We start from the raw sequence: 20,108 nt of genomic DNA, 5'->3' as shown, positions 1-20,108 counted from the left end.
TAAAAATGCATTCTAAAATATGTATTAATGGTCAGTTGGATTATTTCTGTCATATATTGGTTCACACAGTATTTGATAAATCAACAGTAGCCTAATACATGCAAATAACTCTCATATCATGAATATTCTCAATGCGTTTCGAGAATCTCAGTTCACTTCGTCAGGAGAACCAGTGTTTGACCAGAAATCTATAAAGGAATTATATATTAAAGGTTATTAATCCAATCCTCCCATACATTTCACATGTATGATGTAAAACTGGTCCCTTGTGGTAGCCCTGGAATTTTGTCCCACTCTTCCACAGCTCTCGGGACAGACACCTTACGGAGACCCTCATGCATTCATTGATTGAGATCCAATTCCCATGCCCTCTTTTTGCAATTGAGTTTGTGGGTATGGACTAGTATTATTTTTTTAATAATGTCAATATTTTTGAAATTTATGGGGATGTCATAGTTCAGCTATTTGCATTTATTATGCTGCTGATGATATATCAAATACTTGTGTAAACCAATATATGACGCAAATAATCCAACTGCCCATTAATGCATACTTTATGTATATTTTAAAATGCATATTTTTACCACATTTTGTATTTATGTAATACAATTCTGTGTTATTATATTTCTTACTTCTGTTTGGCATTTTTTATGAAAGTTCCATTGGCTTTTGTTTTTGCATATTTGGCATTCTCTAGGGATGAAGAGACGCCACTCTGTGCATACAACCACATACATTGTGTAGATCTAAATATATACCTTTAAAATAATTATTAGTAGAATAGCTTTGTTTTACCACACCTCTGGTGACCTCTATGTCTGCCTCTTGTGCAAAGAACACATAATAGGGACAGGGAAAACATGGCTGTTAACCATATCAATCAATTATGTTTTAGCTCTATACTATGGAAATCTGACCAATTTTGTCCTGCTTGCCAAATTCAAATCCACCAGTTTTTATTTTTACCATTTATTCCTTAGTTGGTAGATACCAGTCCAGCCTAAAGCAGAACTAAACCCATCAATTTAGGTTTCCTAATGAAGTTAAATTCAAGACATGCTGTCACGTTTGCTTGTGCTCTCAACTGAGCTGTCAAACCATCAATCGGCTGGTGTCTTAGCTGATCATATGTGCAGCACCGTGGCAACTTCAGATCAAACAGAAGCCAAGATGGCAGTCGCCTTGGCTGTAAAGGATAGGAGGGTTTCGTTCAACTTTAACAATCATGTATATGCCCAACAGTATGTTACAATGTTTTCCACAACTAAATTATTTTGCAAAACCATACCAATGCTCCCCCTCTTCTTCTTCCTTCGTCGCAGTTAAAACTAAAATATTTAGTGACGGTTGGTGTCAAATAATAGGGGGGGTGGGTGGTGGGTGGTGACGTTATTGCCTCTGAATGCTCTGATGTGCTCAGGCCTAGCAACTGGCAAGTGGTTTAAAACAGTGGAAACTTTTATCTGTTTTTCTGCTGACCTCTTCTCTTTGTGATATTGACCTGGTTTAGTTGGACATATGGGCTTCTTTGAGCATAGCAGGGGCATAGCACTTTTGCTGTGCTCTTGCTATAGGATAACTTATCTTATATGTCTAGTGTGCTGAACTAGTAACTTTAATGGGAGGGTTCTCATTTTCTATTTAAAAAATCTAAATAAGAGACCAAGATTGATATTTGCATAATGTAACTGCATCAATTTGTATCTTTTATATCTGCCTAGAGTTCAACTTTAAAGCTGAACTCCAGGATTTCAGCCAATCTGTAAAATGTGCTGGCATACTAGCAGTTAATCCATCGAGTCATGCATGTCACCATGGATTTATCTCTTTAATTTACATTTCACATTTTTAACAAACTCTGGGGGCACAGCTATCTCTACACTCCCAGAGCTCTGACAGGAGAGACTCTGCTGTCTCATACAGCAGCAGTTTTGCCCACACCTCCCTTTTAGTGTTCATTCACAGAAGCCTTTGTATTTGGTGAATGAGTTCACATAATACAAATTTCTCCTTGATTGGGCAGGAGGAAGGAAGGGGTTGGCAGAGCTGCTGCATGCAACTCTGCAGCCTCAGGAGCTGAGACCAGTATGCCCAGGCTCCTATGGCTCATCCATCATCAGAGCTCCCTTCTTGTCCCTGCAGCCTACATTGGCTGACAGAGGGGAGTCAGATTATGTGACAGGACAAGAGCAGCCTGAAAGTAGGTAAAAATATATAGAAAGAAGAAAGATCCGAATCAAATCAATATTTGTTGTGACTACCCTTTGGCTTCAAATCAGCATTGATTCTTACACTTGCACACTTTGTACATTTGGACAAAGTCAGGGATTTTGTAGGATTAGGGTCAGGCGTATGATTAACCAATTATACCAAGCAAGTGCTAATGATCATCAATTTCATATGGTGGTTGAAACACAGTTATTAACTGAAACATAAACAGCTGTGTAGGAGGCATAAAACTGGGTGAGGAACAGCCAAACTCCCCTACTAAGGCGAGATTGTGGAAGATAGTTTCATGTCACAGGTCATACACCATGGCAAGACTGAGCACAGCAACAAGACAAAAGGTAGTTATACTGCATCAGCAAGGTTTCTCCCAGGCAAAGATTTCCAAACAGACTGGAGTTTCAAGATGTGCTGTGGAAGCACTTTTGAAGAAAGAAACAGGTTGAGGACCAGAGACGCAGTGGTCAGCCAATGCAGCAGATGAAAAACACATTATGCTTAATTCCCTATGACATCAGAAGATGTCCAGCAGTGCCATCAGCACAGAACTGGCGGAAACCACTGGGACCCAGGTACACCCATCTACTGTCCGGAGAAGTCTGGCCAAAAGTGGTCTTCATGGAAGATCTGCAGCCAAAAAGCCAAACCTCTGATGTGGAAATAAGACTAGGTGACTCAACTATCCACTAAAACATAGGACAAAAAACAGAAAAGAAAGGGTGCACCGGCCTTGTGCATTAGCTTTAAAAAAGTTTATTGCAAAAGAACACATAAAAACTACTACTCACAAGGGTAGATGAAAATCATGCATAAATGGTGTTGGTGATAAGTCAACCGATTGCAGTCTCCAGACCTAAGGACAAGGCGTGCAGACAGCTGCTGGCTGACGCGTTTTGAAGGTAGCACCTTCTTCTTCGGAGGCTCTGAAGAAGAAGGTGCTACCTTCGAAACGCGTCAGCCAGCAGCTGTCTGCACGCCTTGTCCTTAGGTCTGGAGACTGCAATCGGTGGACTTATCACCAACACCATTTATGCGTGATTTTCATCTACCCTTGTGAGTAGTAGTTTTTATGTGTTCTTTTGTAATAAACATTTTTAAAGATAATGCACAAGGCCGGTGCGCCCTTTTTTTTCTGTTTTTTGTCTGATTGTTAGGATATCCCTATCCTTGAGGGCAGCAAGGCTGGAAGCTTCCGTCCATCTTAAACTTTGAACTGTCGGGCTTACACACTTATGCGCAAGAGTTTTTGTTTTGTTGTATTGACTAAAACATAGGAACTGGGGTGCAGAAAAATGGTAGCTGGTGTTCTGGGCTGATGAGTCAAAATTTGAAATATCTGGCTGTAGCAGGAGGCCGTTTGTTCGCCGAAGGGCTGGAGAGTAGTACAATAATGAGCGTTTGCAGGGAACAATGAAGCATAGTGAAGGTTCCATGCAAGTTTAGGGCTGCAGTCCTACAAATGTAGTTGGAGATTTGGTCAGGATCAATGGTGTCCTCAATGCTGATAAATACAAGCAGATACTTATGCATCATGCCATACCATCAGAGAGGCGTGTAATCGGCTCCAAATGTATTCTGCAGCAGGACATCGGCCCCAAACATACAGCCAATCTCATTAAAAACTCTCTCTTCAGCGTAAAGGGGAACAAGGAGTCCTGGAAGTGATGGTGTGGCCCCCACAGAGCTCTGATCTCAACATCATTGAGTCTGTCTGGGATTTCATGAAGAGACAGGATTTGAGGCAGCTTACATCCACAGAAGATCTATGGTTTATTTTCCAAAATTTTTGGAACAACCTACCTGCCGAGTTCTTTCAAAAACTGTGTGCAAGTGTACCTAGAATAATTTATGCTGTTTTGAAGGCAAAGGGTGGTCACACCAAATATTGATTTGATTTAGATTTCTCTTCTGTTAATTTTCTTTCCATTTTGTTTAATGATAAAAAAGAAACTCCTAAAACTTCTGTTTCTAAAAGGATTCCTAATTTACAGCATTTCTTCACACCTGCCTAAAACATTTGCACAGTAGTGTATATATCTTTAAATATATATCATTAGAACAGATGTTAGGAGGGAACATTTTTAATAAGTTGACAAAGATGATGATTTCTTATTTGAAAACCTACCCGCGGCCGCACACAATTGTTCCCTTTTCTATGATGAAAACGGGAGCTGTTAATTTCACGTATGCCGCATACATATGACAGTACAATTGGCAATAAAACTGCAGTAAGTCAGGACAGTTTGAAAAAATGGCTGTGAACTTGTGAACTTGGAATCTGAAAGCTGTGATCAATATCACCATTTCTCTTTGCTATGGTTTCACTCGATTACCCCTTCTGTGAACAAGGCAACTACATTTGCTCATGCACAGAATAATACAGTATGTTGCAGTTTGCTTATATGCAGTAAAATATCCAGTTGTGGATATTGTCTTCTTAAAGTAACCGCTAGAAAATCTGGAAGTTTGTTGTACACGGAGAGATACAGAATATGAAAAAATGTTTGGAACTACTGACAAAAATTGCTCATGTAATGAACTCACAACCAGGCCCATAAATATAGAGAAGACGTATAGTTTAGCAGGGAATTGTAAGATTAAAAGCCATGCATGTGCTTGGAAAAGTTTTTTTGTGATCCATATTATATACAGAGGTCATGAAACGCCTCACCCTGCTCCGAGGTAGAATGCAAAAGTCTCACTCTGTGCTGTGGAACTAGAGAGGTAACTTTCAATCTGTAAAGCTGGCCATAGATGGATCAAAATTGGAATTCAAATTTTTATTTTAATCCATCTATGGCTGTTCCCATTTGGCAAAAGTCGATCTAATAATCAACTTCTGTTGAACAGGAATGTTGGAAAATTTTGATTCAATCAGTGGATGATCAGTGTATTCTGACATCCCTCTGTCAGAATCCAATAGCACAATGGGAATGATTCCTCCATCCACCTTGCTTAAAGCGGGGTTCCACCCAAATTTTAAACAATATCTGTATGTATTCTCTTCCTTGCCTAGATGCTGACATGTCGTTTAAAAAAATTTAAATCGCCGTAATTACCTTTTTATTTTTCTATTCTTCTTTGCACTTCCTGGTTCTCCTCCCGTGGGAGTAGGCGTGTTTCTAGCCTCTCCCAGACTCCTGGGAGCTAGTCTCAGGCTTCCCAGGATGCCATTGAGCATGTGCGGGAACGAGCGGTGAATGCTGGGAGCACAGCATTCACCACATCCAGGAAATAAATGCTTGTGGGCTTCAAATGCCCACAATGAAGATGGAAACCGCCTGCAGTGAATAATATAAGTTATTCTTTCCGCCGAAATCTGACACAGGCGGACATATTACACACAATATGTGAGTATGTAATGCTGAGAAGAAAAGTTTGTGAATGAACTAAAAAAAAAACAAAAAACGATAGATAGGTGGACCCCCGCTTTAAGAACTAAATAAATATGTACTATCCCATGCTACCTCTTCAGCTACATGTATATTATTAAATCACTTCATTCTATTTGGTGGCTGCAAACAAAATAATTGTGTTCCCAAAATCCTTAGTTAGAATAGATAAACAAAATGTTTTGTTGCTTACAGGGTAGGCGCAACAAAACATTTTGTTTATCCATCCACCTTGCTTGTGTTGATGGGGAAATCTGTTCATTTTTTTTTTTTCTGACCAGCCTAATGCCTGATTGGCAAAAAAAAAGACCCATCTATGGCCAGCCTAGCTCTTAAGCCCTGTACAGATGGGCAGAATATTGGCCAAAATCAGCCAGTAAAGTAGAAACCAGCCAACATTTGGCCTGTGTGTACAGGTCCCTGTCCTGCAGAAGCTGATCTCACAAATCGGCTTCTGTCGAAGGAGAATGCTGGAAAACCAGCCAATGGCTGCGAGTGATCGGTGTGTTCTGGCAGAGGGGGAAGAACATCATGTGACCTCAGAAGGGGGCGGTGCCACGGGTGACGTAGCAGGGTGGCCCTGCCCCTTGCCTATAAGAACTGTCAAAGCGCAGAGCAGGCATACGGCAGAAGGCCTCCCAGGAGGCTGAGCGGTTTTATTTTTTTTTCTATTTTTCAGGTTCAGTGGGCTTCATGATTGATGACTGATTTACATAGAGGGACACTATATTTTTATTTTGTATTTTTTAATCACTTCCCGTCTGGCCTATAGCAGATTGATGGCCAGAAAGTGGTCCTGTTATCCTGACTGGGCGTCATATGACATCCAGCACAGCGATTGGAGGTGCTGTGTGTCAGTCTGACACACTGCATCTCTGATCATAGTAAGGAGCCTCTGATAGAGGCTTCTTACCACGTGATCAGCTGTGACCAATCACAGCTGATCATCTCATGAACCAGAACGGCATTCCTCGGTTCGCACTGACAGGGAGATCCGATCGGTGGCTCTCCCTGTCAGAGGGGGGTCTGTGCTGATAACCAGCACATTGATTATCAGCACAGCTGCTAATCAGCTGCCAATCAGCGCTCCATCAATAAAGTCTGTCAGTGCCAATCAAAGTGCCAATCAGTGCCCACCACAGTGCCAATCAGTGCCCACCACAGTGCCAATCAGTGCCCAGCAGTAACACCTGTCAGTACCTCATCATCAGTGCTGCCCATCAGTGCCATCTATTATTGTCCATCAGTTCCACCTGTCAGTGCCAATCAGTGCCCATCAGTGCCGCCTGTCAGTGCTGCCCATCAGTGCCCATCTGAGCCTCCTATCAGTGCCCATCAGTGCTGCATATCAGTGCCGCCTATCAGTGCCCATCAGTGCTGCATATCAATGCCACCTATCAGTGCCCATCAATTCTACATATCAGAGCCTCCTCATCAGTGCCCATCAGCGCCACCTTATCAGTGCCAACTCATCAGTGCCCATCAGTGCCACCTCATCAGTGTCCATCAGTGCTGCCTCTTCAGTGCCCGTCAGTGAAGGAGAAAACAAAATTTATGACAGAAACTAAGAAAAACATTTTTTTTTTAAATTTCGGTCTTTTTAGTTTGTTTAGCAAAAAAATAAAACCCCAGAGGTGATAAAATACCACCAAAAGAAAGCTCTATTTGTGGGAAGAAAATGATAAAAATTTAGTTTGGGTACAGTGTAGCATGACCACGCAATTGTCATTCAAAGTGCGACAGCGCTGAAAGCTGAAAATTGTTCTGGACAGGGAGGGGTGAAAGTGCCTGGTATTGAAGTAGTTAATAACTGTCAAAAAATAGTTTCTTGTGGTTATTACTTTTTGACACTTTTTTGGTGAATGGGTAAGGGTACGATGTACCCGATAACCATTCACATAGGGAGGGGAGATCTGGGGGCCCCCCTTGTTAAAGGGGGCTTCCAGATTCCGATAAGCCTCCCACCTGCAGACCCCAAAACCACAGTCCAGGGTCGTCGGGAAGAGGCCCTTGTCCCCATCATCAGAGCCCCTCCTGCCCCAAAGCACCTACCCCCCATGTTGAGGGCATGTGGCATGGTATGGTTTAGGAGTGGGGCACGTGCTGTCCCCCCCTTTCCTGACCTGATGTGCTGCATGCTCGGATAAGGGTCTGGTAAGGATTTTGGGGAGACCCCACGCCATTTTTTTTTACAAATTTTTGAAAAATTGACATTGTTTCTCCACTGACAGATAAATGCAAAGAAAAGAATGCCGGCAGTCGCCCGGCAAAAAAAAAATGTAAATAAAAGCGGCGTCCCCCCCCCCCCCCCCAGTCCATACCAGGCTCTTCTGATCTGGTATGGAGATTAAGGGGAACTGTACGCCGTTTTTGTAAACATATTTCTTTTGCTGAGTAATTACTGGTATTCTTTTCTTGACATCACCTGTTAGTGGGGAAGCCACGTTGGAATTCATTAGAAAATTAATAAATTAAACTAATTTTAACGAAAACAAAACAAAACTAAACAAATCCTGAGACCAAAGAAAACGAATTCCATAACGAAACAAAATTAGTAACATAAACAGTCTATTCGAAACGGAACAAAACAAATGTTTCCGTTCTGCACATGTCTACCAGCCATTACAATATTAGTAAATCAAACCTTACCTCTGTTGTCTTTGAGGTGTAGCGCAATCTTTGTGTCATCTGAAAAAAAAAAAACATGACAGCAATTTGTTATAGGCACAATATAAAGCGGAATTAGATAGTATGTAAATCCAAATAATAAACTTTTATAATTTGCTTCATTTTGATCTGTTAAATATACCAATGATATTTGGTTTTGTTATATCTGTTTGATAAAAAAAGAAAAGGCAGGCGCTAGCCTTTTAGTGCATAATTAAAAACAATCCAAGTCCAAGATATTTATATCAAGAAAAGTCCCCAATCACCATGCTGTTATATTAATTGTGAAATAATTCTTTCTTCTTTTAATTGAAAAAGTGCTTCTCCTTTTGCCCAGGTGAAATATACACTTACCGGTTGGCCTACAAGCCTGATGTATTAAATCCCGTGTATATGATATTAGATCTTCTCCATGAAGGTTCAAACGCCACCCAGCTTTGAGATGTCACTGTCTTAAAATCCCATTCACTCATATGAGTGAACAAAAACCCAGAAACAAATCATAGTGCAGTATATTTTATTTATAATGAGGAGTCAAACAAAAATAGTAAAAATACACTCAGATTTTGTGGGTGCCAATAGGGGACCGACACAACCCACTCGACTGTTATTGTATCCTGCACCGCTGCTCGTAATGCCAGAGAAGGCGTTCCAAGAGTCTGGATGCGACGTGGGTGGAAGACTGGATGTGACGCCGGCAGCTCAGCTTCTATGCATTTTCATGCGATGCGCATCCTCAGGAGTATTTATAATTATGCACTAAAAGATTAGCGCCTGTCTTTTAATTAATGTCAAGTTGAAAGTCTTTTTACACTTAAAGGGGCAGTTGGGTCTATTCTATTCACACCATTTTATTTACAGTATATTTACATGCAATTATTGGTAATGTAGTTATACCCTAAGGACAGCGCCTTGAGATTGGTTTTCTGTTTAATAAGTGCAAAAAATGTTAAAAGAAAAAAGTCTATGGATATGGCCAGAAATCTAATGTTGTTCTGAGCACTTTGCATTATATTTAAAAAAAAAAACGTTATCAGGACCTATGTTACGAATACTAGACACCTCCCTCCTATGGTGTGGTGAAGAGGAGAGGCGTATGTGTTCTGTAGTCTTGCCCTAAGTCCAAAGGTAGGGTATGGTGAGTGAGCATGGTCCCCCTAGGACACAAAGTATATTACAGTATTACAGACAGGATCACCAGGTAAAAATAAAGGAAATAAGCCTGAAGGAAAAAAAAAAAGTAGACTAATGCAGCTTCAATATCCAAGGACTGCTAAGCTGAAATATATTATACTTTTGTTCTTGGGTTTAGATTTACTTTAAAGCCCAACTCCAGGAAACTTAAAAATGATCCCTTGCAGTGAGAATATGACCGCACTGCAAGGGTTGATTGCTTGTTCAGGGCTAGGGGACATAGAAAAGAAGATCCACTTACCCGTGTTGCTAGACTGATCCCCACGGAGTCTTCTCCCCCAGTGCTTCATTGGTCTATGGTCCTGATGTCATCAAGATCAAAGTAGGGTCCACAGCCCTGCTTTGGACGTGATGACGCCAAAAGGCCACTCCACCGCTGGAGTGTGAGGGAGCGCCATCTGGGAGGGCAGAGGATCGAGTAAGTAAAAGTTCTTTTCCTCTAAACTAGATAAGCAGTTAACCCTTGCAGTATGGACACAGTCCCACTGCACGGGAGCATTTTCAAATTTACTGGAGTTGGCTTTAATCCCCATCCCGCCCACCCTGGCATCCCCATCTTAGCGCCCAGGGGGGTGGGCAGAATCGGTGATCATGTAACCACTATGATTGGCTGTCACAGTGGTCACATGATTTGAAGCTAGTCCCACCAGCTACCGAGGTCCTCTTGGGGCTGAGAGACATTTTTGTCAGCTGCTTTTTGCCACCACTCATATTGATTGCTGCGATGTAAAGGGGTTAAGACCCCTTTCACACCGAGGCGCTCTTCAGGCACTTTCACGCTAAAAAAAGCACCTGAAAAGCTCACGAAAACCTATTTCCATTAAATAAATGAATGCTTTCACACTGGGGCAGTCCGCTGGCAGGGCGGTGAAAAAACGCCCCTCTCCATTGAAATGAATGGAAAGCTCTTCAAAAGCGCCTGAAAAGCTCTTCAAAAGCGCTCAGTGTTTTACTGGTGGTTTAGAAGCGCCTCACTGTGAAAGGGGCCTAAGTTTAAATTTATTATACAACAGTAATTATGCTGTATACAGTACATAAACGGAGACGTATAAATACACTGAAAACCTGCTATAACACATCTAATATTGTGTATTAGCCCTCGTTGACATGGGACATGCTATACCTGCGCAGGGTTGGGTTTACCCGCATGGGGATGCAGGTAGTCCCATTGGGATGCAGGATCTGCCCAGACACAGATTCTGCTCTCAATTTGACATCCGTGTGGAAGTGGGTGCACGACAAATGCAGACAGTGTGTTCAGGGCTGCACCCACACAGATGTTAACCTTTGTGCAGTATCTGTGTCCGCACCACTTTAGCATCCCATTTAACATCAATGGACCTGCCTACATGGGGATGCACAGAACACCTGTGCTTCCCCATGTGGGTAAACATGGCCTTGCACTGGCTTACACTGTAGTATACTCCATGTAAATAAGGCCTTTAATAAAATGCAGAAGCAGATAATCGGGCAGTTTACAACCAAATATAGTTAGTACCAAGTCCCCTTCTAATGACATGTTGATCCTAAATTCCAGGGTTCCATTAAGTGAGGCAACAAAAAAAATTGAAAGGAACCCTTTAATGACATGAGACCACATGTAAAGAATTCCATGGAGCCTGTAATTAGTGATATATTGAGAATCTATGTGCTAAGACTTGCTACAAAATATACTGTAGATAATTTCAGCAGATGTACTGTATATTGTTCTTCCAAAACAAAACTGCTGTGGGGAAAAATGGCACTGGAATGAAATTCGTGATAACATCATCAAACGTTCTGCAAAATATTTTTACTGTAGTATTTAGCTGTCAGACAATATATTATTGTATTGTATTAAAATATCAGATTTTACCAGTTTATACACCAAAAATTAGGTAGTTCTGGACAGTTATGATAACAGATAATGATTCTCTGATCTATAGCAACCTGTCAAAGGCTATTACAAATCAAAGTAACCCAGTGGCCATATAGCAAGAATTCTTTTCTGCCCCGGATATTTAGTTCAGTACCTTTTTTTTCTAACCTTTGGTAAATGGGGTGCTTAGTGAAAGCTTAAAATGTGTACCAAGCTACCTTGCTCTGAGAATAAGGCCTCGTACACATGGTTTGATTGTTGGATGATTTTTGTCAAAAGGGCATGTGCAGGATTTTGTCTAGAATACTAACTATCCGTAAATTGTCGTTTGACAAACATGAACGTAGTGATGTACTATGAGAGTATAAAGAGGAAGTTAATTTCTCAAGCGCCACCCTTTGGGCCCCTTCTGCTAATTTTATGTTAGTAGAAGTTTGATGAGCGTTGATTTGCGATTTTCAGATCGTACAAGACAAATGCCTTTTAAAATAGGTCGTTAGCATTCTCCCACTATGCTGGGAGAGGTCACTTTCATCGAGACCAAGTTAAAAGTTGGGGAGTCCCTAGTGAAAATCCTTGATGCTATCCGAATTACATCATTATCTGGCTGAACCATCTATTGCATTGCCGGTTGGCAATATAAGCCTTATTGATTCATTAAACGTATGTTTGTATGAGTCCAACTTATCCGGTAAGCCTGCACTGCTTACATGTGGGGGACACACTATATCTGTCTGCGGTCTTAGTAACCACTCACACGGGAAACGGAATCATTTTATTCACAACAAGGGACTTTTTTCTTTGCAACGTGTTTATACCCAACAGATATTCGCTGGAGCATTTTTCACTACAGGTTACAGGATACCTGCTGGAGCATTTCATATTACGGTCACATAAAGTGTATGACATATTTATCCATGTATCTTTAATTTTATACTGCTTGCAATATTATGATTGTATTTTCTCATTTTAAGTAGCGTTACACGTATGTATACAGTATATCCCTTCTTTACAAATTTCCTGTTTTGTAGTGTGAGCTGCTACCCCAATAGAGTAAGCGCAGAGTTTTTGGTTTTTGTATACATGCAAAGCAGCTTCATTATTATCCTATTAAAGAAGATGAGAATTTTGACATTTCATCAATTGCCGCATCACGAATGTTAATTCTAGATTACGAACAGTAGTTTATAAGACCGTTCTCTTCCCAGTCGTTCCTTGATTCCGAGCATGCGTGTTTGTACTTTCAACTTTTGTGTGACGAATTTCTGTACTGACCATCCAAAAATCAGACGTTGAGTTCATATCAGACAAAAATTTTATATCTGGCACATCCAGCTTTTGTCTGATGTAAAAATCAAATCGTCTGTCAAATGCACCATACTAACGACCCGAAAATCCAGAGACGTAAATCCAGACTCGTCTTCAGACTTTTCCCTTCTGATTTTCGTACTGTGTGTATGAGGCCTTAGGCTGACCATGCACACTTCAATTTCTACCGCTCAGATCCGCTGGCTGAATGAGAGGAATCAATAGATTTCTTCATTCACGATAAACAGAGTGGATGAAGGAATCTCCCCTGCCAGCTATTGTATCTTATTGATTGCAGTCACTGTTCAACCAACAATTGTCCACCTGGCCCCTTCAATGTTTTGCATTCAGGTAGTGGGGCATTTTTTACCTTAACGCAGAGAATGCATAAAGGTAAAAAACATTTAGACTTTTAGAACGACTTTAAAGTTTAGGTTATTTTTTGGGGGAATACAGCACCGATTACATTAGGCATGTATAATGGTATTCATTTTATCACCTGCAGGCTTTTGCTTCTGCTAAAAAAAAAAAGTATGGAGAAGTACAAAGACGTGCTGGGGGGGTACATGCTGGTGCTTGCAAAGCCTTTGCAGCATTGTAAAAAAGGTGTGCTGAAGGGATACAAAGATGCTGGGAGGTGCAGGGGTGTGTGTGAGGGGGTATGGAGGTGTGGGGGGTGCAGAGATGTGCAGCGAAGTATATAGATGTGCTAGGGGGTGTTAAGGTGTGCTGGAGGTTACAAAGAAGTGTTGGGGGATATGGAGGTGTGCTGGGGATTACAGAGAATGCTTGGAGGTGCAGAGGTGTGTGAGGGGGTGCGGAGGTGTGCTGGGGTGGGGGTGTGTTTGCAGAGATGTGCTGGAGGGAGAATGCTGGGAGAAGCAGAGGTATGTGTAGGGGGTGTAGTGAGGTGCAAGGGGGTACAGAAGTGTTCTGGGGGTATGGAGGTGTGTTGAGGAGTACGGAGGCATTCTGGGGGGCGTAGAGGTGTGCAATGAGGTATGGCATTAGGTGGCTCTTGAAGAATGACGCCCATTTTAAATGCTCCACCCCTGATAATCTCCTAACGGTCTCCGCCCTTTAAGAAGTTTCAGATGCCGGGAGGCGGAGGCTGACATAGTGGTCACATGATCAGAAAGCTCCCAATTGCATGTAGCGATCGGGAGCTTTCCATTACCCGCTGGTAACTGTGCCAGGAGTGCGCAGGGTGCACACTCTCAGCACAGCTTTGTTGACATTTTGGTACACATATATGCAGCCTCTCGGCGGGTGGCCTTACCTTAACAATGAGAGGCCACATATATGCGTATGGCCTGCACAAAGGTGCTGATACGTTCTCCACCTAAAATGGCTTACAGAACACATAGCAAAAAAAAAAAAGGTGTCCCTGAAAATTTTTTGGAAAGGTTGGCAACTATGCAAGAAGGGGGCCCGCTGCAGAACTCGTGAAAGGGTTCTGCTGCAGGGACCATAACAAAGAGCCCCATGACAGGAGAAAAGGGCCCTGGAATCAGTGGCAAGGGTCCGGGACTGATGGAAAGGGCCCTGGTATGGGGTCAGGGGGGCCCTTCATTGTTTATTTGGGTCCCTGAAAGTTCTAGTTACGCCTCTGTTGCACTGCTTACCCATTCCCTTCTGCCCACTCCGCCATTCACAGAACTTATACTATTACACTCCCACAATGCACTGTGTTCTGTGAATGGACAGTGCAATTCTGTCATTCAACTGCTCCACCGCCTGTCACGGAATGCATTGTGTTGTGGGAGTGTAGCGATACAAGTTCTGTGAATGGAGGAGAAGGCAAGAGAGGGCGGGCGGGTGGCACAGTTTGTCGCAGTAACAGTGGCTGCAGTAAACTTTCACAGAGAAGGAAGACAGCCACTCTGAGCAGTATCTGGAGGCTGTGAGGAGAAACAACAGGGAGGATTTTTAACAGAAGCAGCCATGCAGATAATGGGTACACTCTATTACACATTACGAATAACTAATGTCTATGGTGCTGCATACTCCCCCCCCCAAAAAAAAAAAAAACCCTTAAAGTAGGTTCCCAGGATAAACCTATCAATCTTCAAAAATGCTCCCTTCCCCTCTCTAATACCTATAGTATGCTGACTAACCTGTGTAAAAAAATTGTAAAGTCTCATTTGTTTTCCTTAAAAATAACAAACTTACCTGCTCTGTGCAATGGTTTTTGCACAGAGCAGCCCCAATCCTCCTGTTCTGGGGTCCCTTGCTAGCTCTCTTGGCACCTCCCTCCTGTCGAGTGCCCTCATAGAAAGCAGCTTGCTATGGGGACATCAGAGCTGAGCCACAGCTCTGTGTGTCCATTCAGACACAGAGCTGTGGTTTGGCCCCGCCCCTCTCTCCCCTGATTGGCTAACTAACTTTGATTGACATCAGAAGGAGCCAATGAGAGGAGAGAGTGCTCGACAATGGCTGGAATACCTGGGAGTGGTGACGTGACATCACCCATAGGCTCCTATGGCCCATCTGTTGTATTTATTGTGAGTTAACAATCATAAAGCGGATATTAGAAGGGTGCTGCGGATAAGGTGTATAGGAAATGTTTAGAAATTGGTAGGTTATTTTTTAAAAGCATACCTTTTGTAATAAAGCCCATTACTTAGAAATGGTGGTATATATTCAGTTCAGTGATAAATAGCTAAAATGAACAGTTTTTATATGCCATTCAGTTTCTTAAAACATTCCAAAGGCCACAGTTTCAAAAAAGGAAGATAAAGCCTTTCATTGTACTATTTGTCATAGCACACTGTTTATATCAGCTATATTTCCTTCAGTACTGTGCATGGTGTATTAGTTTTATTTACAGCACTGCTAAGCTCTCTTCCATATCATTCTTTTATTGCCAAATGCTTATTGAAAGAGATCTATCAGCTGCTATGAGAATGTTTGTATTTGCTATAAAAGCATAATCTGATCAATGCTCTGTTTGCTTTTATGCTTTGTTGTATAGCATTTTCATAATTTAAAGGCAAAAATAAGACATGCAAGGCTGTTTTATGTAAAGAACAAACTATGACAGCTCCACAGTCCTGAAAGCAGCATGACCCTGACTTTCCAGATGTCCACTTTTATTTGCATACATGATGGTGGATACAACCAAGGGTCACAAAGATGAACCAAGTTTCACAAAAGCTCACAGCTCAGTTCCACCGAGCATTCTGGCTAGTAAGAGACCAACTTATTCTCTTTATAGTTTAGAGAACTCCAATAGGATCCCCTATTTTCCAACATACCAATACAGGAAGTGCCCTTGTAGGCAGGTGCAGTTTGTCCTCCCCACTGTAGGTGGCGATGTTCAGCTGGCTGCTGTGCATAAGGGAATCGAGGTTGAGAGGAGCTTAGTTTCTTAGTTTGAAACCTTCGTAGGTGTCATCAGGGGAGAAACAGTCCAGTTGGGTGCTGCTGCCCTGGCTGACCCAAGCAGCCATCTTTAGTGAGGGCAATGCTAATAAATAGCACTGTCCCACTGCAGTTGGTGTGCATTTGGAAAGAGCACGGACAGTATTTCCGCTGGCTAGGGACAGTGTATCTAGCGATAGGGAGAGGAGGAATAGTGCAGGAATGCCACACCTGGCTCAGCTATCTGGGAAGTCTAGAGAGTTGGATCAAGGACCTTTCCTATCAGTTTACTAAAGGCTCTTGCACCACTGTTATGCCTATCAGCCTCCCCTTTCCCTTAGATGCTGCTTGGGTAACATAAACCAAATCAGAGTGTCTTCCAAGTGAAGAGACTGTTAAAGCACTGTCAACATTTTTAAGGGTGATTGTACGTGGATTGCCTGTGATATTAAGGTTCCATTGCCATATTGTCTGGAACTGTGAAATGAGCACCTTGCCGCTGTCTTCCACAAGTTATTTGTTACATTATTTATTATTATTATTTATTACAGGCACTTATATAGCGCCATCAATTTACACAGAGCTTTACATACATATTATAAGTTCACATCAGTCTCTGCCCTCATGGAGCTTACAGTCCAAGGTCCCTAACTCACATTTTTATTATTATACAGGATTTATATAGTGCCAACAGTTTGCGCAGCGCTTTACAATGTAGGGAGACACTAGATCAACAGTACAATTTAAAACAAGAGGGTTAGAGGAGTGTTATTTTTGGGCAATGGGAAGCCAGTGGAGGGATTGGCAGAGAGGAGGGGAAGACACTGAACGTTTGGTAAGGTGGATCAGTATGGCAGCGGCATTCATAATAGACTGAAGAGGGGATAGCTTGTGGAGAGGTAGGCCAATGAGGAGGGAGTTACAACAGTCAAGGCAAGAGATAACAAGGGAGTGAAAAAGTTGCTTAGTGGTCTCGACGGTTAGAAATGGGCATATTTTGGAGATGTTCCAGAGGTGAACTCTGGATGATTTGGACAGTGATTGGATTTGAGGCTGAAAGGACAGGTCAAAGTCTAGGATTACACCTAGTACCTTGGCATGAGGGGAGGTACTGATGGTTGTATTATTGATCTTGATGGAGAAGTCAGGGGGAGGGGCACAGGCTGGAGGAAAAATGATGAGCTCAGTTTTAAAAAGATTGAGTTTGAGAAAGTGGTGTTAGTAAGTTAGTAATGCAAGAGGAGACTAAAGGAGTGAGGTGAGGAGTAGAGAGATAGATTTGTGTGTTGTCAGCATAGAGGTGGTACTGGAAGCCATAGGTGTTTATTAACAGATCAAGGGAGGAGGTGTAAATGGAGAAGAGAAGGGGTCCAAGGACAGAACCTTGAGGTACCCCTACAGAAAAAGGAAGTGGAGAGGAGGAAACAGAGTGCCACACTGAAGGACCACTGTGATAGTAGGAGGAGAGCCAGGAGAGAGCAGAGTCTTGAAGTCCAAGAAAGTGGAGTTTTTTGAGGAGGAGGGGATGGTCAACAGTATCAAAGGCTGCAGAGAGGTTGAGTAGTATGAGTATGGAGTAGTGGCCATTTGTTTTAGCAGTTAGTAGGTCATTAGTGAGTTTCAGTAGGGCAGTTCCAGTGAAGTATGGCAAGCGGACTGTAAGGGGTCAAGAAGGTTGTTGTCAGTGAGGAAGGAGCTAAGACCGTTGTAGACTAAGTGTTCTAAAAGTTTTGAGGCAAATGGGAGCAAGGAGATGGGTCTCGGTGTATCATTATTCTATCTTGAGTACCAAGCAACTGGCCCTGCCCACACCCTGCTCAACTTCTAAGAAAAAATCTAAGCATGGGCAGTGCTATGGTTCTAAAATATACAGACTAATCTTGGGCACCTTGAAGAAACATGGTGGAGGTTGTACTTAAAGGTGAGTGGCCCTGTTTCTTGTTCTTTGTATCATCTATTTTCTCTCCCTTCTCCTCCTCCTTTGCTGTGTTCTCTCTATTGTGTCCCAAGAATTCAACCATTGGTCAAAACTTTTTGGAATGGAATGAAATTAGTGTTTTTATTCTCTGAAGGCAAATTCCATTTTAGTTGTCACCAGAAACTAGTCGTGATTAGAAGATTTCCCTTACCTTTTGTTCCATTTGAAAAATGGTAAAAGTAAATCTCCTAAATGGAGTCCCAGACAGCAAACAAATTCTAGCCATATTCTACTCTGTCCCAAAAAATTTTGGATATAGATGTAGCAAAGTCCCAGCCCCCCCCCCCCCCCCCCCAGGTCTAATAGTGACCTCCAGAGTTAGGGACAGCTGACATCCTTCTATGTAGAGTGGGTTACAAGGCATGGTGGGTGTAATGCAAGGTAGATTGATGGGGGCCAGACACTTCTTGAATGCAAAGAAATCTATTGTTTCTTAAACAGAACTGTGGGAGAGAGGGTTGGGGCCAGGACACCCTTAAGTAGACGCAATGTTAACAGCTTCCCGACCGCCTCACGCAGATATACTGCGGCAGAAGGGCACCTACAGGCAGATTAACGTACCTGTACATTGCCCTTTAAGAGGCGGCTTGCGGGCGCACCCACGCCCGCAGTGGGCTCCGTGACCGTGATCGTGGGTCCCGAGAACTCGATGTCCGCGGGGATACCCCGCGATTGTCTCACGGAGAGGAAGAACTGGGAAATGCTGATGTAAACAAGCATTTCCTCATTCTGCCTAATGACACCTACACTGATCACAGCTCCCTGTAATCCGGAGCGGTGATCAGTGTCATGTCACACATAACCCATCCCCCCCACAGTTAGAATTACTCCCTAGGACACACTTAACCCCTACAGCGACACCTAGTGGTTAACCCCTTCACTGCCAGTCACATTTACACAGTAATCAATGCATTTTTAATCGCACCGATCGCTGTATAAATGTGAATGGTCCCAAAATAGCGCCAAAAGTGTCCGATCTGTCCGCCATAATGTCGCAGTCAGGATAAAAATCGCTGATCACCGCCATTACTAGTAAAAAAAAATTATTAATAAAAATGCCATAAAACTATCCCCTATTTTGTAGACGCTATAACTTTTGCGCAAACCAATCAATAAACGCTTATTGTGATTTTTTTACCAAAAATATGTAGAAGAATACGTATCAGCCTAAACTGAGGGAAAATTTTTTTTTTTTATATATATTTTTTGGGGATATTTATTATAGCAAAAAGTAAAAAATATAGCTTTTTTTCAAAATTGACGCTTTTTTTGTTTATAGCGCAATAAATAAAAACCACAGAGGTGATCAAATACCACCAAAAGAAAGCTCTATTTGTGGGAAAAAAAGGACGTAAATTTTGCTTGGGAGCCACGTAGCATGACCGCGCAATTGTCAGTTAAAGCGACGCAGTGCCGAATCGCAAAAAGTGGCCAGGTCATTAAGCAGCCAAGTCTTCTGAGGCTGAAGTGGTTAACCCTAAACTGCATAGGGGGTGTTGGTCTTTGGCCAGCCAAATGGTTGGGGGTTAATTGGCAAACTCTGAGACTTCTATAGGCAGACAGCCATGCAGGGAAAGGTATCTAGCCAGACACCACATCTGCATGAGTAGCAACAGTCTCGTAACAGTTTCTAACAAAGATTGCAATGAACGCTTTAACTTCTTCTACAATCTCCTATGGTAGAACTTCACTTCCACTGAGCTCTCTGTCTTTCACTAGACTTACTGATCCACTGCCACTGGATTCCCCTGAGCTCTTCCAATCTAGCACTCAGTATCTTCCTCAAGCGTCACCCCCGCTTCACCACTGGGTCCCTGGCTTTGCACTCACAGATACTCTTTAAGCTTCACCCTTGCTGACACGTTAGGTCCCTTGCTTGGCACTCCACAAGCGTCACCTCTGCTGTCCTGCTGGGTCCCTGACTTAGCACTTGCTGAAGTTTACCCATTTCTTCACCGTCCCCGGCTGGGGAAAAGTCTGCTTTGGTACTGGTCTCAGCTTATTCACAGTGGTCTTCGGTAGCAAGTGGATAGTCCCTTAGTGGCGACAGCTTTCCTTCTACCGCCGACCGCAACTGGTTACCCGGGCGGTTGAACCGTTACTTCTGGTTGGACTGCTAGTC

General features: G+C 42.6%; 1 protein-coding gene across 1 annotated transcript in view; it reads right to left on the bottom strand.

Annotated features, from left to right (window-relative positions):
* Positions 1-20,108, bottom strand: part of PLXDC2 (plexin domain containing 2) — an 803,122-nt gene that overhangs the window by 38,068 nt on the left and 744,946 nt on the right. Inside the window, exon 12 of the mRNA XM_073629749.1 lies at positions 8,268-8,306. Within this exon, the coding sequence (XP_073485850.1) occupies positions 8,268-8,306 (39 nt within the window). The remainder of the gene's footprint in view (positions 1-8,267; positions 8,307-20,108) is intronic.

The sequence above is a fragment of the Aquarana catesbeiana genome, linkage group LG05, assembly GCF_042186555.1.
Source record: "Aquarana catesbeiana isolate 2022-GZ linkage group LG05, ASM4218655v1, whole genome shotgun sequence".
NCBI lineage: Eukaryota > Metazoa > Chordata > Amphibia > Anura > Ranidae > Aquarana > Aquarana catesbeiana.
The sequence above is the reverse complement of the archived record's forward strand: the minus strand, read 5'-3'. Positions and strand labels throughout refer to the sequence as shown.